The sequence below is a fragment of the Ursus arctos genome, unplaced genomic scaffold, assembly GCF_023065955.2.
Source record: "Ursus arctos isolate Adak ecotype North America unplaced genomic scaffold, UrsArc2.0 scaffold_18, whole genome shotgun sequence".
In the NCBI taxonomy this organism is placed as follows: domain Eukaryota; kingdom Metazoa; phylum Chordata; class Mammalia; order Carnivora; family Ursidae; genus Ursus; species Ursus arctos.
Genome location: NW_026622852.1, coordinates 11,918,592 through 11,934,906, shown reverse-complemented (window position 1 = coordinate 11,934,906; position 16,315 = coordinate 11,918,592). Strand labels below are relative to the sequence as shown.

Sequence of the window (16,315 nt, the reverse complement as noted above, 5' to 3'; positions counted from 1 at the left end):
CACATATTATTGGGTATACATCAATATTCTTGATAGAAAAGAAATTTCAGCTTTTACTATACCAACCTCAGTTACCAGGGCATAATGAGTTGGTTGAAGGTGGAAGAGGGAAAGCTAGCTGCTGTTGAGATCTGAATTACATTCATCTACAAACACATTCACCCATATGCTCCGGTGACAAGAACGCCAGCCGGACATGCTGCTGGAGCTGCTGCTGTGGGTTATATGTGAGTGTCTGTGCGCGCCCTGCCGGGGCGTTCACCCTCATGCGTGCTGGAACACAGAAGGGAAAACAGAAAGAAAGATGGCGCTCCCGGCACCAAACTGACGCGTTATGGTGACTTAACACCACAAAGGAAGGACGAAGTCAAATGTGTTACTTAGCAGATGACTATGTGTGCTGATGATGGACAGTGGGAGAAAAAGGGACATACAAAGGAAGTTTTCTGGAGGAGAGAAGAGGGAAAAGGAGGGAAAGAAATGATCAATGAGAAAGGAAGGAAGGAGTGTTCTAAAAGAGTTTCTACCTGACAAAACCATCCTGCAAGAAATGTATCAAGGTAGAGTTCTTGTGCAGCCAGACTGGGTTGCGCCTCGAATTTCTGAGGAAGTGTCAACAGGGTGTGTCCAAGGCCTGTGTCATGGTGGTCTGCGGTCTCAGCTCCTTACCTGCAGGTTTGGGTGTGCCCGTGTGGGAGAGGCCCCCGTTGGGCTGAGTACTGTCTCCAGTTGTAAACTCCAGGCTCATTCGTGGTTTAGGCTGATATTCCCTTCTAGGCTGAGATGAAGCTTGTCTTATTCTGCATTAAAAAGAAAAAGGAGGCGGAATAAGAATATGGAGCCAATTAAGAAGCAAAAAGAAAAGCGGTAACATCCAGGAAGGCTACTAACATGGAGCAGGTGAAATCTCAAAAAAAAACCTCTGTAGGCTTCTTCTCTGTGTATGTCTCTGCTTTCCGCGATGTCCTTCTGTGGTCCCACCCTCACCATCTTCGGCCTGTCTCTCAATCCCTCACTTCCTCCCTCATTTATTCAGAGCTCACTTTGCAAATGTGCACTCTGGTAGGTGCTGGGAACACAAAGATGAGTATGACACAGTTCTTGCCCTCAAGCAGCTGATGGTTGGTAAGGGAGACAGAACGTAAACTCCTGAGGACCAGAAATGGCAGTGAGTGTTGTTATGGAGAGACACAGAATGCTACAGGAACACGGGCATGGGAGCAGGCAGGAGTCCTCCTGTCCACGGGAAGGCTTATGCAAGGAGAGAAAACAGCTAAGAGTCATTTCCAGATGAACAGTCTTTTCCAGAAGAAAGAATTTAAGAGTTTGAGAAGGTCTGGAAGGAGAAAATACCGTGTGCCCTGAGACCAGTGAGCGGTTTGAGACACAAGAAGCAGGAAAGAAATGAGGGAAGACAAGAGGAGAGTGGAAAGGTATGGCCAATTAATGTCTTCCCCACATGCCTAAGTATTTTCCACAGTCTCAAGTGTTCATGAAGCAGCGTGTACAGCAGACGTGCAAGGGTGGGGAGAGTTTAAGGTATGGTGATTAGAGAACGGTCCTGACTTTGAACATATATCAGCGGGGAAAAAAAATGGCAAATGGCCCTTTGTGCTCAACAGATGTCAAAGACACACAATATTTCTTAAATATGTTGAAGCACATGGTTTGAAATGTGTCCAGAGGCTCCAGAGTGTGACACATTCCCACAAGGGGGCACTGAGGAAAGATGGGCAGAGTGACACATATGGCAGTGCACGGCCTCTGCCTCCAGCTGTCGGGCTGTGCCCTGCAACTCCAGGGAGACCTGGGCACAAAGAAAATGACCTCTGTCCGGCAGTGGGGTGCACCTGAGGAGGAGGGACAGGTATAGGGAAGCTGTCTCTCTGACGGCGGAGGACTTGCTCATCATTCAGAGAAATGCTGTGACAAGATACAGGCTTTCAGGTAGGTTCTGCTTGCCCAGCAAACCCCCGCTGCACCGCTGTGTGAGCTGGGGCGAGTTACTTTATCTGCCTGGGCTTTCCGCCTGTAGGTGAGGCTGAGCAAACTTAGGCTACAGGGCTGTCAGCAGACTGATGATGATATGGCTTCAGTACCCACACAGGACACCTGCTCAGCAAACCACAGCCGTTATCCTTGGTGGCATCCTGGTTTCCCATCTGTGGCAGCCAACATACAACCCAAGTACTGACCTCTCATCAACACAAGATTAGAGTCCATGGAACAAAGGAAGACAAAGCACAAGACACAAGAAAATCAAAACGAACGATCCACAAGGTGCCTAGGTAAGATCGGCAGGAATTTTGGCAGAAGTTTTTCTTTGAATGTATTCTTATTACTTCGATTTCTTTACCCATCCTTTCAGAGGAAGAAAATGGGAAGATAAAATTCAGGAACTGTGAGATACCTTTCTTCCAGTCTGACGGTGACTTGCTGCAGGATCTGCACGGCCTGCTTGTGGTACTCCAGCTGGGCCTGGACGAGTGCAGACAGCTGGCTCACCTGTTCGATCTGCAGGCCAATGGGGGGATCACACCTCAGTTACCAGATCACCGTCCCTAAACGACTCCTACTACCCCGGCACACATGACAGAGCTGCCCCTGACACACAGCCCAGTGTTTGGAGATTCTGTAGGTCCCGCACCAGTTAAGGATAAAAGCATCTGTATGCTTGGAAATTCCAGTACCATGAGGAGAAGCCACTTTATCAGGAATCCTTCTAAAGATCACACACTTCTCACTGAACCATCTCATTCTTAGCTACCAAATTTCAGGTAGGATTTGGCTAATTTTATTGATTTCTTATAGGAAAAAGAGACATTGACCAAAGGAGTCTTCGCTCCCCATGTTTTCCATGCTGTTAATACATTTGTGTTAATAAAAATGTGAATATTGATTTTTCACATGAGGCAGCATGGAAGCAGGGTGGTAGGATGGAAAATCGTTTGTCATCTCTCAGCTTCATCTGTAACGTAAAGGGGTTGGGTCAAGTGACATCTTGGGTTCATTTCAGCCCTAGTATTCCAGACATCCTTAGGTACTCTTCATTTTGTGTCTCGGGTTGTGATCTCGCTGAATATCGTCCTCCAAGTCAGCAAAGGCGTCCCAGGAGTTTTGGGGATGGAATGGGGCCCTGGGTGCAGGGAAGGAGCACTGTCATTCAGGTCACCCCCGTGCCTATAGCATTCCTCTTCGGTAGGCAGGTGGGACACCAGTTCTGTTCTACAGAAACACCAACCTACACTGTCTCTGGGTGGTAGGAAAGTCCAGATATGTTCAACACGCCTCCCCTGTCACCAGTCAGGGCAAAGCAGTTAAGTCATAAGCACGTAAAGGCTCTGTAAACACCTTGGAAGAAGTTGGTCAGCAACTGATAGGGCCAGAGGCGGGAGTGAGCAAGAACTTGAAAACCGGTTAGCAGGCTTTTTATTACATGAGTGGTCGGAAGTCCTCATGACTACAAGACTGAAAGAACTCTACAGAATATAACTTCTAAAGTCATGACTAATAATTTAGCACACTGGGCATGGTGCCTGGGTGGCTCAGTCAGTTAAGCATCTGGCTCTTGATTTCTGGCTCATGTCATGCTCTCAGGATCATAAGATGCAGCCTCATGTTGGGCTCCACACTGGGCATAGAGCCTACTTAAGATCCTTTCTTTCTCCCTCTCCTCCCCTCCCTCTTCTCTCTCCCTCTCTCTAAAATTAATAATAATAATAATAATAATAATAATAATAATAATAATAATTTGGTGCACTGGAAATGTAAAAGCAGCTTTTAAACTACATTACCCCAAATACAGTATCTATGCTACAATCATCAATCTCAATTGAAATTAGTTTTTGAAAGAAAATATCACCTTTACTTCAAAATATAGAACATCTTAACCCATACTGAACCCTCAATTCTAAATGCATTTTAGGCGATATTCTTTTATAGTATTAAGTCAATCTGCCCTATATTTTGACAAAGTATTTCAAGCTACTGGACTTCTACATGGACCATCAGAAACATTCTTCATCTTCTCACTATTGGTAATTCTTTAAGATTATTAAGACAAATATCTCACTAAATTAAACCATGGAAATACAGGAAAAAAAACCCTTACCATTTCTTGATCTACTTTATTATTTCAAATTATTTTAAAGAAATAACTATCTACCAAAGTTCTTACCACATAGTAGAGTTAGATATGAAGATTTTAAATTAAACAACCCTTTAACATAATCTTAAACCTCAATAACAAGATTAAATTGGAAACCACAGAAGAGGCACTCACATCCATCTCCAAGAGATTGAACATGCTTGACTCAGCAATTTCTTTAGATTCATCGAATTTCTCCAGAGCCTGACGGAGCTCTTCATCAGGAATCTTGCCTTGTCGTTTCTTCTTATAATCAAAGTCCAGGCGTCGACCCTCCAACTTCTTAAGATGATGCTGGAAAAGTCCAGGGCAGGAATATGCTTTGAAAGCATTCATGGAAAAGGCCTACTTATAGCTCACTTCTCCGTCATGCCTATTTAGCTTCCAAGATAAGACAGGCTAAGTTCTAAAATATCACATCACCAAAAGAATAAAAAACTCTGCAACAGTGGGGCAAATGCTTCCAAAGGCTAAATGTGGAGAAGCATCTTTAAAAATAATTAAGAGCAAGAGAGAAATTTTGGGAATTACCAGTGCCCTTTATTTTCTGCCTTTGCTGGGCCAAAGCCAAGCTGGAATATGTCTTTCTGTCCCGTTAAAGAACTGGGAATGTGTGCATATGGCCACCCACATGGAAAGCACTGGTACATAAAACCCACAAATCCCCATCTTCAAAAGAAATGGTGTCTCACGAGAAAGTAGGGGAAAAACACTTTCCTTGAAAAGAAGTGGGAAAGACTGGCATTTTCGCTTTTTGAGTCCTAGCACTCTAATGCTGGAAAGGGCTTATGTTTGAGGAAACCAGTCTGTGAGAATCACTTAAGTTGCAGAAATATGGATTACTGATCACCTGTATTAAAATATCCAGGGCCAAGGTCCAGGAATCGATATCTTTTTTTTTTCTTTCTTTTTTTTAAAGATTGATTTGTCAGAGAGAGACAGCACAAGCAGGTGGAGTGGCAGATAGAGGGAGAGGGTGAAGCAGGCTCCCCGCAGAGCAGGGAGCCCAATGTGGAGCTTGATCCCAGGGTCCTGAGATCATGACCTGAGCTGAAGGCAGACACTTAACCAACTGAGCCACCCAGGTGCCCGCAGGAATCTATATCGTAACACTTACCCTTGTTGATTGACACAGCTTTCCGGGTACCACTGATAAGTTTAAGTTTACCATTTGGTAGATGATGAAACTCAGTGGAAAAAGTCTAACTCAGAAGGGATGCTAGATGGGGTGTAATGCCCCATAGTGTTCTTCAATCCCTTCTCGCATCCTCCCCACTGCCTGGCCACCCAGCCTCTGCCCAATCCTCTAGTGACAAAGTGGGAAAGGCATTTCCCAAAGCTAAAAATTATTATTTTTTATTCTAAGGGCTATACTATTCCATTACTAATGGGTGGGAGAAAACACTAGATTTCCCTGATCCTGGGCATGCATGGAAAGAAAGGGAGGGAGATGAAAACAGATTTGGGAGTAGTAAAGAAATGAGAAGAAAAAGAGGAAGAAAATATCTTAGACCTTCCCTCCCATGGTACACCCTGCCTCCCAACCATGCCCCGATCCAGGCTAAATGTTTGTTCCTTTGGAAGGGATATTCTTATAACACATTTTAACTTATAGTCAACTGTAGGGTAGAGTATTAGAGTCAGGATTAATATTGTAGATGAAGAGTGAGTCTGCCACTTACTACTCTAATCTTGAGCAAGTGATAGGAAGAAGGAGACTCAGGCTAGAATAAAGAGATTTAGGGGACTACACATTGTGGATGACCATGTTACAATAAAGTGAAATTTCAGAGGGGTTCAACAAATATTTGTCAAAGGAATGAATGAGAAAACACTACACACCTAGTTGGAGGTAAAGCCAGTTGAACTTTATTTCTTTGGAACAGCTCTACGTGTTTTATAAAGAAGATGGTAATTCTCCCTCAGTCCTAACAACTGCTATGAAAATATGAAAACACCTGTTTATAGGGTGATAGTATAACAATTTACCTAAGCTAACAACTGATACAGCTAGGCTTTCAGAGGGTGAAATCAGCCCAGGAAGCCATAATTCTTCAAACTGGGTAGTACCAGGGAAGGATATTATTCTTCTGGAGAAAAAAAGGTTGATAACCTGAAAACTGAATGCGAAGAAGTCAAATGTAATATCGTAAGTGGCACAGTCATAATAGTGGGATACAGTGTTGCATTGCTGGTTTCTCTCAATTTATCTTGCTGGGTTATTTTGTAATTCAAACCTCACCACACATGATAAGCTTAAAAAAAAGTTTTCTGAGGGGAAAAAGGGCACCTACATCTGTATATCCAAACCACTCACTTCCCAAAGGACCAGTTGCAGATACCTGAATTTCTCTCAGATCTTTGTCATGAAGGTTCTGAAGGGGGTCAATGAAGTTCTGCTTCACTTCCATGTCCAGAGAGTCTTTCACCTCCGAGAGCTCCCGCATGGCCTCCCCCACCTCACCAAGTGCTGGGCCTGCAAGGGAAGAATGAGTCTCTTGTATGTTAAAGGACAAAGGTGAAATGTACATGCAGTAATCGGGCCACCACAGGTGAAAACCCAGGGACTACTGCCTGCCTTGTGAAGACAGCCAAGATGAAGGGAAATACATAATGCCTTCCAGAGAACACTGTATTTTCTACCTAAGACGGTTCATACAGTATAACAGAGACAATGCTACCAAGGGGATGGTATCCCTTATTATGAAGAACATAAAATATTGCTTGTCCTTTAAAAAGCAATTGGGGAAGCTCCCTGCCCTCCCTTGTCATTACTGGCTTTCTCCAGATGGGAACCCATTTAAGGCCAATGCATTTAGCAAAAGCAAATACTAGGAACAGAGAGCAGGGTTCAAACAGGAAGGACAGTCACTAGCTGAGACCTCCCATCACAAAGGAGTGAAACAGAAGTGTTTTTTGTATGGTGACTGAGTGTCGGAGGAGAGAGAGGTGAAGGAATTCACCCAGGGCCACAGAACTGGGTACCATATACACAAGAGCAGAGACTGAAGACAAAGCTCATGGGGCAGGGTGTTAAATCATGCTGACTGTTCTCTCTGCCTCAATATTCAGTTATGCCGGGTACACTGCACAGTAGTTTCCAGGCATCTGGATATGTCCATCGGCTACTGTAAAGACTGGGATCTCATTGGGGAAAAAGTAAGTAAACAAAACTACAACAAATCACACTAAAACTGATGAAACAACTCTGAAGACAAACTTTTGGCCTGTGTCTCTAAGACATAAAACTGAGAACCAAAATATAAAATGGTTGGAATCATGTCCTGCAGAGTCTCTTACTGGCACGAAATCCCCGTGGACAAATGAAAGAACGGACACGCGAGAGAGCACTCATTACCGAAGTTGCAGTCATCTCCAAGCTCTCTTCCGAACTTGAGCATGGCCTCCGCCAGCAGCGCCTCTGCCTGCGGATAGCCTGGCCCCTTCTCCTGGCCGCGGATTTTTGACATGGTGTTGATCATGCTGAGTTTAGCTCTGGAAGCTGGAGGCAGACAGAACAATCACTTTCACGTCAGGCTACGTGATACAGTGGCGACGGGGCTGGATGGAGAATCGGGCCCTAACTGGTCCAGAAACCAGCTCAGCGACGGACAATGACCTCTTCTCCATCCCAGCTTCAGTGTCTTCATCTGTAGTATGGGGGGGGGGGGTGGCCCATAGACAGATATACACAGACATTTTTTCTTTCATCACTGAACTTTCCCTTTCTCTCAATATCTTATGAGGAACTTAACAGAAAAGGCAAAGCTCTTCTGGGGGGAGATCCCACCCACTGTCACGTGCTCTTCCCCATTTTCCTGTGCACCCTTCCGATCCTCTCTTCATTGCAGTGGCCCTGGCAGTACGTCTGTGGAGCTGGGAGGCCCCACGGAAAGCATTTTCAAAACCCCTGAATTATGTATTCTCTAAGTTTTAGGATTCCAGTTTTATGTTTCAATTCTAGGAATCTACGGACAGAAGTGGGAAATTGTTAATTCTTGCAATGTGAGAGCCTTATGCCAAGTTTCATGTACACCCCTATTTTCAAAATCACTGCTCAGCTAAGATTCTGATGGTAAACAGACCCATGAAGAACAGAAATATTGTGTTCATTAAAAAGGCTTAATCACTTCCCTAGCACATAATGGCTTCTGAGAATTCATTTTATGCCACAAAGACAGCACTTCGATTTCTTTTTTGCTTTTGTTTCGACAAAAGGAGATGCTTAGAAAGCAATTCCAGTTTTAATGGGAGAAAAAGCTTTGCTAATAACACTCTGTGAAGGAGAATGTCCTGACACTCGGGTACTAGGTTTCCTCAGGCTCATAATTAGAGTTGGGGCTGTACATCAGCCCAGGACTTGCCCAGGACCCAATGGCACGGAAACCCTGACAGAATCACAGCAAATGTACTTCCAGCACTCGGTGGCTAATAGTGAATCTTGAACATTTGTTTCAAATAGGCCTTTTTTTTTTAAGTTTTTATTTAAATTCCCATTAGTTAACATCATGTTATATTAGTTTCAGGTGTACAATATAGTGATTCAACAGTTCTCTATAACACCTGGTGCACATCACAATGGCACTCTTCAATCCCCATAACCTAGCCCACCCATCCTCCTACCCAGCCCCCCAACCCCCCAACCCCCACCCTGGTCACCATCAGTTTGTTCTCTATAGTTAAGAGTCTGTTTCTTGGTTTGCCTCCCTCTTTTTTTCCCCTTTGCTCATTTGGGTTTTTTTCTTAAATTCCACATATGAGTGAAATCATATGGTATTTGTCTTCCTCTGACTTATTTTGCTTTGCATAACATTCTCTAGCTCTATCCATGTCATTGCAAATGGCAAGATTTCATTCTTTTTATGGCTGAGTAATATTCCATTGCATACACACACACACACACACACACACACACACACACACACACTGCATCTTCTTCTTCTTCTTTTTTCTTTTTCCTCAGATCTTGGGTTAGGGTTAGGGCCAGGGTGAGGCTATACGTCTGGAATCCTGCAGTTCAGGATTCTGCAGAGGGTTAGTGTTAGGGCTTAGGGGTTAGGATTAGGGTTAGGGTTAGGGTACATGCCTAGTATCCTGCTGTTCAGAGACCTCTCAAGAGAATAAAACCCCAGATTTATGCTAGGGTGAAAGTAGACATGGCAGCCATCCATCAAGCTGAGGCAAGGTGGGATTTGTGGGCTCCAAATATTCTGTATTTTTTTTAAGTTTTTATTTTAATTCCAATTATTTGACATACAGCGTATTGTTAGTTTCAGGAGTACAATGTAGTAATTTAACACTTCCATATGTCACAAATAGACTTTTATTTAAATTTGGGCTTCCAAGGTGGAAACTGGAGATGAGGAGAGTTATCGTGAGAGGGTCCCTCCTGGCCCTCCCATGCAGCTATGCTGCCTGCCTTTAGGAAGTTCACAGTGAACTAAGGGTGGCATCTATTTTTTAAAAAAGCAATTAGAATGAAGTGTATATACTTAGTGCCATGCTGGGGGATTATAGCAAGTTACAGAAGGATAGCATCATCCCAGTCTGTGGGGGTGGGGCACTGCAAAGAAGGATACAGGAGGGAAGTGTCTTCAAGTTTAGAATCACATAGTGAGTAGCAGTTAGCTGGGCTAACAGCATATGCAAAGCCTGGTGGCAACTGAAAAAAATATATGTATAATTCACATTTTCTTTACTCTGCTTTTCAGAGAAAAGTATATATAATACACGTTAAATTTCGAAAATTGAAAATGCCATATGGTTGCACATCTTCAAGGGAACAATATTATTAGAGCATATTTTCAAAGCCTTTTCTAAAATAAGTCATATCAGAGATCCAGAAAAGACACAGTCCTTGTCTTCAGTGTGCTCACAGTAGAGTGAGGCGTCAGATAAATAGACCATGGCAACCAACACAAATGCAACGATAGCTAATTTGCACAAGATACTGGGGGAACACGGAGAAGAACTAAGAAAAGCACAAATAAAAGTGAAATAAGCAAATGCCAGACAGTAAGAATTACAGAATGACTAGAAGGAAAGAAGATAAACGGAGACCAAATAAGAGTACTGAAAACACACATGGTGGTTAACCCCTTTCAATCCTGTTTTGACTATTTCACACTCCAAAGACTTAACTTCTTTTACAAAAGTTGGTATTGATTTGTGTTTATATCTTGGTTCTGTTAAAAGTCATCTTGTGGTAAGTAATTACCAGAAGTCATTGAAAGGGTTGAATATACTGTGGCTGACTCATTTTCAATGTTGGTTAATTATAAAAAGCTTTATTCTTCTACTGATCATTTAAGAACATCTTGGATATGTTCTACATTTTCAAGAGAAGGAGGAAGAAAACCGTATCTATTCGTTTATCTATTTCCTCAAATCGTCTCAAAAGTCTATTAATCCACATATTATTTTTTCATCTTATGAAGAGGCTGGCTTTTAGATTCATTCACACACTCATTAAATATTTATCAAGAATCTTAGATTAGTAAAACTTCTGTGTTCTTAAAAGCAATTATCAGACCTCTGAATTCATCATCTTCAAATGTAACCTAATTGTTTTTAAATGATTTTTTAAAGCTGTATTTTAAGAAACAGAAAATAAGCCTGGAAAATAAAAATTTTAGACATTAGAATTCCTATAAAATGGTGTCATTTCCTTCAAACTATTTTTTCCTTTCCACCACTTTACTTTTCTCAGAAATTTTTACAATCTCTCAGGCGACTTTTCCTTCAAACTATTTTTTCCTTTCCACCACTTTACTTTTCTCAGAAATTTTTACAATCTCTCAGGCGACACCCCCATCTTTACTGTCCCAGCTTCACTATCCTAGCTCAAGTCCCACCCATTGGGTTTACTGCTAAAACAGCTTCTCAATAGCAATCCCTCCCCTGGTCCATGAGAGCAGGATCCTGGTATGCTGATCTGTGCATCTCCCACACAGGGTTAGCGTAAAGTTGTACACACAGTGGGTATTCAACACATGTCCACTGAAGGGAGAATAAATGAATGAATAGATTATCTTGAAAACTAGTAGAATATCATGGCAATGGTTTCCCTAGTTGACTCTGTGCACATCCTTTGGCTGATGTGCCTAAGAGCCTTTTGAAGCATAGCAGAGAATGGGAATTAGAAAACGTGCTTTCTTTTGTTGAAAAATAAAAGATTTTTTTAGGAGAGAAGAGAAGATAACTGACCCTGCTTAGGGTGGGATTCCATATTAAAAAGAGGGCATTAGGGCCAGCCCACATAGTGAATTGTGAGATTTCAATGACCACCTCCCCTACTTGTCCCCCAGTGAACTGGCGGCCAGGTTAGTACCTTCTGGGTGGGGACTAGAAGATTCTTCTCTGAGGAATACAACCAACCCAGAAGAGACCTAAAGACACTGACAGCTGTAAGCACCCAATACAACTCCAGGTTGATCACCCTAGAAAGAACCCATTACAGTTTTTAAGCCTCCACTGACCCCCACACAGCTTTACTACCCTACACCTAAGTGGAAAAAGACACTGTCACTAGATTTTGAAAAAGGCTTCTAACTTAACAGAGTTAAAACAAATAAGGCAATTATAGAAAACAAACAATTCAGGGAGGAAAAAATAACTATCATTAATGTTCTCAGGTGTCTAAGATACTTTACCCATGAAATAAAAAAAGAAACAGAGATGAACTCTTAGAAATTAATAGAATTTAACTGTACATATGAATTAAATTAAAACACAAAATTAAAAAATCATTAGAAGCACAGAGTTAAAGCAGATCTCCCCAAAAAGAGGACAAAATTTTAAAAAAGAGATAGAAAATCAGAAGAAAGCATAAAATCAAGATTAGTCCAGAGGTCTGGTGGTTGAATAATGAAAGTTCCAAAAAGGGAAGAAATTCTTTTTAAAAGTTAATTTCTCAGAACTGATGAATGTATGCTTCCAAATTGAAAGGGTCCACTGAATGCCCAGCACAATGGCTAAATGGGTCCACAAGGAGGACCATTAATATGAAATTTCACTGGGAACAAAGTGCCAAAAACATTTCAGAAAGGAAAAAAAGAGGTTATATACAAATATCAAGAATTAGAAGGTCACTGAACATGAGAATGTCATGAACATGAGAAATTTCCTCAGAAAACAATGGAGCAATAACTCCAAATTTCTTAGAGAAAATAATATGTAATTGTATATTCAAATTACCAATGAAGCATGAAGGTAGAATGATGATGTTTGCAAACACACAAGGAAGGTTTCTGATCATTTTTCTTCCCAAGCTAATGGAAGGGGCAAATATCAAGAATTAGAAGGTCACTGAACATGAGAATGTCATGAACATGAGAAATTTCCTCAGAAAACAATGGAGCAATAACTCCAAATTTCTTAGAGAAAATAATATGTAATTGTATATTCAAATTACCAATGAAGCATGAAGGTAGAATGATGATGTTTGCAAACACACAAGGAAGGTTTCTGATCATTTTTCTTCCCAAGCTAATGGAAGGGGCATTCTACCAAAATGAAGGTATAAATGTAAGGAAAGATGTAAAAATGATGACAAAAGGAGATCTTAAGATGGTTATTGTGCAACACACAGAGGGGCAACTGTAGCTGATACTACACATCGTAACCAGGTATGTGTAGCATAGGAAGCCATGATTACAAAGGAGCTATGGTCTCACCATGATCCCCCATGAGATCAAGTTACAGTTATCAACCACTATGCCTTGCTTTATAATGCACCCTTCCTTGGCTTCCGCTCTAACCCACCTCCCTTGATGTTTCCTGAAATCACCACCCAAATCAACCATTTGTATTCAAATCCTTGCCTCATGGATTCCTTCTGGGGGAACTCAAACTAAGACAACACGCAATATGGAATGCAGCATCAGATATCTCAAAGATAATGAACACCTGACATGTTTCAGTGTAATCAGAGAAAATTCATGTGCATGGCAGAGGGTTTGGGGAAGAATTAATGAATGGTACACAAAAAGTGAAGAAAATAAAAAATAGGGGCACCTGGGTGGCTCAGTTGGTTAACTGTCTGCCTTTGGCTCAGGTCAAGATCTCGGGGTCCTGGGATAGAGCCCCATGTTGGCTCCCTGCTCAGCAGGAAGTCTGCTTCTCCCTCTGCTTCTCCCCCTACTCGAGCTCTCTTCCTGTCTGTTTCGGTCTCTCTCTCAAATAAATAAAATCTTAAAAAAAAAGAAAATGAAAAATAAAACAATTATTAACTCCAGGAAAAACAAAAACGTTGTACAAGAAAGGAAATATAATCACACTATATGTCTCAGCTCTATACAAGTTTACAAGGGCATAAAATGTAAATACTGAATACTAATCTAACAAAAATTATGCCATAAACATACTGGTGATAAGGAAGGGAAAGGATGTGGGAGAATGGGAAGATAAGAAAAGAGCAAACAATTCTCATCTTCCAAATTGGGAATCAAACTGAAAACACTTAAAACTGGAAAACCAAGCAGGGAGCAACATAAGCATGTTGTTTCAAAATTAGAAGAAAAACCAAAAGAAGAGCCAAAAGCATCTCGAAACTGTTGTTTCTGGGAATTGGGGGAAAGAATGCAACTCTAAGTGCACTGCTGTTTTTTGTAAAAAGCTTTATAAAATTCTTTGATTTTGTATAATATGTACATGTATTACTTCCCTTATAAAAAAACTAAATTTTAAAATACTTCCCACTCCCTTTTCTCTTACGAGACTTAATTTAGCAGCTGACCTGGATAAGCAATACTCATGGTATCCTGACAATCTGGGCACTGTGCTAACCTCAAGGATCTTTCAACCAAAAAGTTTTATACCTTAACTGGTTTAAGGAGAACTGGCCAGGAAAAGAAAATATACTGATTAACAAGTAAAATGCTAAGAGAAAATCATTAAAGAAAAGGGTTTGATGAGTCCACAGCCAGTTGATTTCTGGAAGCAAATGTACCTAGTCAACTTTAAACAGCAAGAAGTGAAATTAGGATGACCATAAAAGGCTGATCTTTTCCCAAAAAAAGGGGGTCCCATTGTTTTGTGCTCCATAAAAAGGCAGTTTATATTTGGCCTAGGGTGGTAACCACTGTCAAATCTCAGAAAACTCACTACCTTCTACTTCTTGGTTTTTAAAATTTTTATTTCTTAATCCAAATGAACAAACAAGAAAGCCATTAGGTCTTGTCTTTCACAGAAATCAGCACAGTGCATTAAATAAACGTTGGCTTTGGTTCAGACAAACACAGGTAAAAATCCAGGCTCAAAATCTTGCGGGCTAGTATATTCCTGAAAAATAATCATTCATAAGGTTGTTATCTGTATTCAGTGATAAACAGCAAAAAGAGTAACTAGCCTAGACACACAACAGGCACTGGAGACAGGGGAAGGAACGCCTTTATTCCCCCTTCCAGGTTCTCTTTTCTGAGTGTGGGTGCTGGAGTGCTCTACTGCCCGCTTGACTGTATGGGGAATTCATTTCCCAGAATCCCTTCCCCACATGCTTCACAGTTAGAATTGGTAGAATGAGAGGCTGTGCAAGACTTCGGATGTGAAGGGGAAGCAGTAGTCATAACATTCTGGAGGCTGTCACAGTATACAGGAGGGAACAAATGGGTGCAGAGCTACACATGGGTTCCACCTTGTTCTCCCTCTTCCCTATTCTGTGTCCACCTCTTCTCGAATGCTAATTCTGCCCCTCAACAGTGACCCCAGGGCCATCAAAGTTGTTTGTTGCAAATGCAGAGGCAGTAACCTCGAAGAGCCAAAACCTTCTACGGCCTTCCATAGCTTTTGCAGCTGCATTAGCAGCTGGACTGGCCCACCTTTCAGATTCCTTTCTAAGTTCATTCACCTGGGTCAGGGCTGGTCAGTGATCTTTCTCTGGCCCTTTAACTCAACTTTTTTGGCCTTTATTTACCCAGATCTTCCCATAACTGTACAAGCTTTAACTCCTATAGTAAATCTCTTATTCCATGATATCCACAATGACTTTTCTTTCCTGATTTGAACCCTGAATCATACAATGTGTGATTGTCTCATATCTCAACTCAAAAAAATCATGATCTGTCCTGGACAGAACCCTGAAAATAAGTCAACAAAACTGGCTATAACTATTTCAATTCTGTAAAACTGTGTTTTCAGAATCAGACATAAAAGAGAATAAATAGGTAGGGGTTAGCTGCTAATTGTGGAAAGAACACCAGAGAGGGTGCTACCCCGAGCAATCTACATTTTCAATGCCATCCTGATCAAAATACCAATGACATTTTTCAAAGAGCTGGAACAAACAATCCTAAAATTTGTGTGGAACCAGAAAAGACCCCAAATCACCAAGGAAATGTTGAAAAAGAAAAACAAAGCTGGGGGCATCACGTTGCCGGATTTCAAGCTATACTACAAAGCTGTGATCACAAAGACAGCATGGTACTGGCACAAAAACAGACACATAGACCAATGGAACAGAACAGAGACTCCAGAAATGGACCCTCGGCTCTATGGGCAACTAATCTTTGACAAAGCAGGAAAAAGCATTCAGTGGAAAAAAGACAGTCTCTTCAATAAATGGTGCTGGGAAAATTGGACAGCTATATGCAAACGAATGAAACTTGACCACTCTCTCACACCATACACAAAGATGAACTCCAAATGGATAAAAGACCTCGATGTGAGACAGGAATCCACCAAAATCATAGAGGAGAACATAGGCTGCAACCTCTTTGACATCGGCCACAGCAACTTCCTTCATGCCACATCTCCAAAGGCAAGAGAAACAAAAGAAAAGATGAACTTGTGGGACTTCATCAAGATAAAAAGCTTCTGCACAGCCAAGGAAACAATCAAAAAAACTAAGAGGCAGCCCACGGAATGGGAGAAGATATTTGCAAATGACACTACAGATAAAAGACTGGTGTCCAAGATCTATAAAGAACTTCTCAAACTCAATACACGAGAAACAAATAATCAAATCAAAAAATGGGCAGAAGATATGAACAGACACTTTTCCAATGACGACATACAAATGGCTAACAGACAACGTGAAAAAATGTTTAACATCATTAGCCATCAGGGAAATTCAAAGCAAAACCACACTGAGATACCACCTTATGCCAGTTAGAATGGCAAAAATTGACAAGGCAGGAAACAACAAATGTTGGAGAGGATGTGGAGAAAGGG

General features: G+C 41.5%; 1 protein-coding gene across 2 annotated transcripts in view; it reads right to left on the bottom strand.

Moving 5' to 3' along the window:
• Window positions 1-16,315, bottom strand: part of SH3GL2 (SH3 domain containing GRB2 like 2, endophilin A1) — a 205,331-nt gene that overhangs the window by 2,971 nt on the left and 186,045 nt on the right. For both annotated transcript variants that reach the window (XM_026506484.4, XM_057313472.1), the window contains exons 4-8: window positions 7,506-7,649; window positions 6,490-6,623; window positions 4,283-4,441; window positions 2,411-2,514; window positions 670-800 (exon numbers count right to left, since the gene is read on the bottom strand). In XM_026506484.4, the coding sequence (XP_026362269.1) occupies window positions 670-800; window positions 2,411-2,514; window positions 4,283-4,441; window positions 6,490-6,623; window positions 7,506-7,649 (672 nt within the window). The remainder of the gene's footprint in view (window positions 1-669; window positions 801-2,410; window positions 2,515-4,282; window positions 4,442-6,489; window positions 6,624-7,505; window positions 7,650-16,315) is intronic.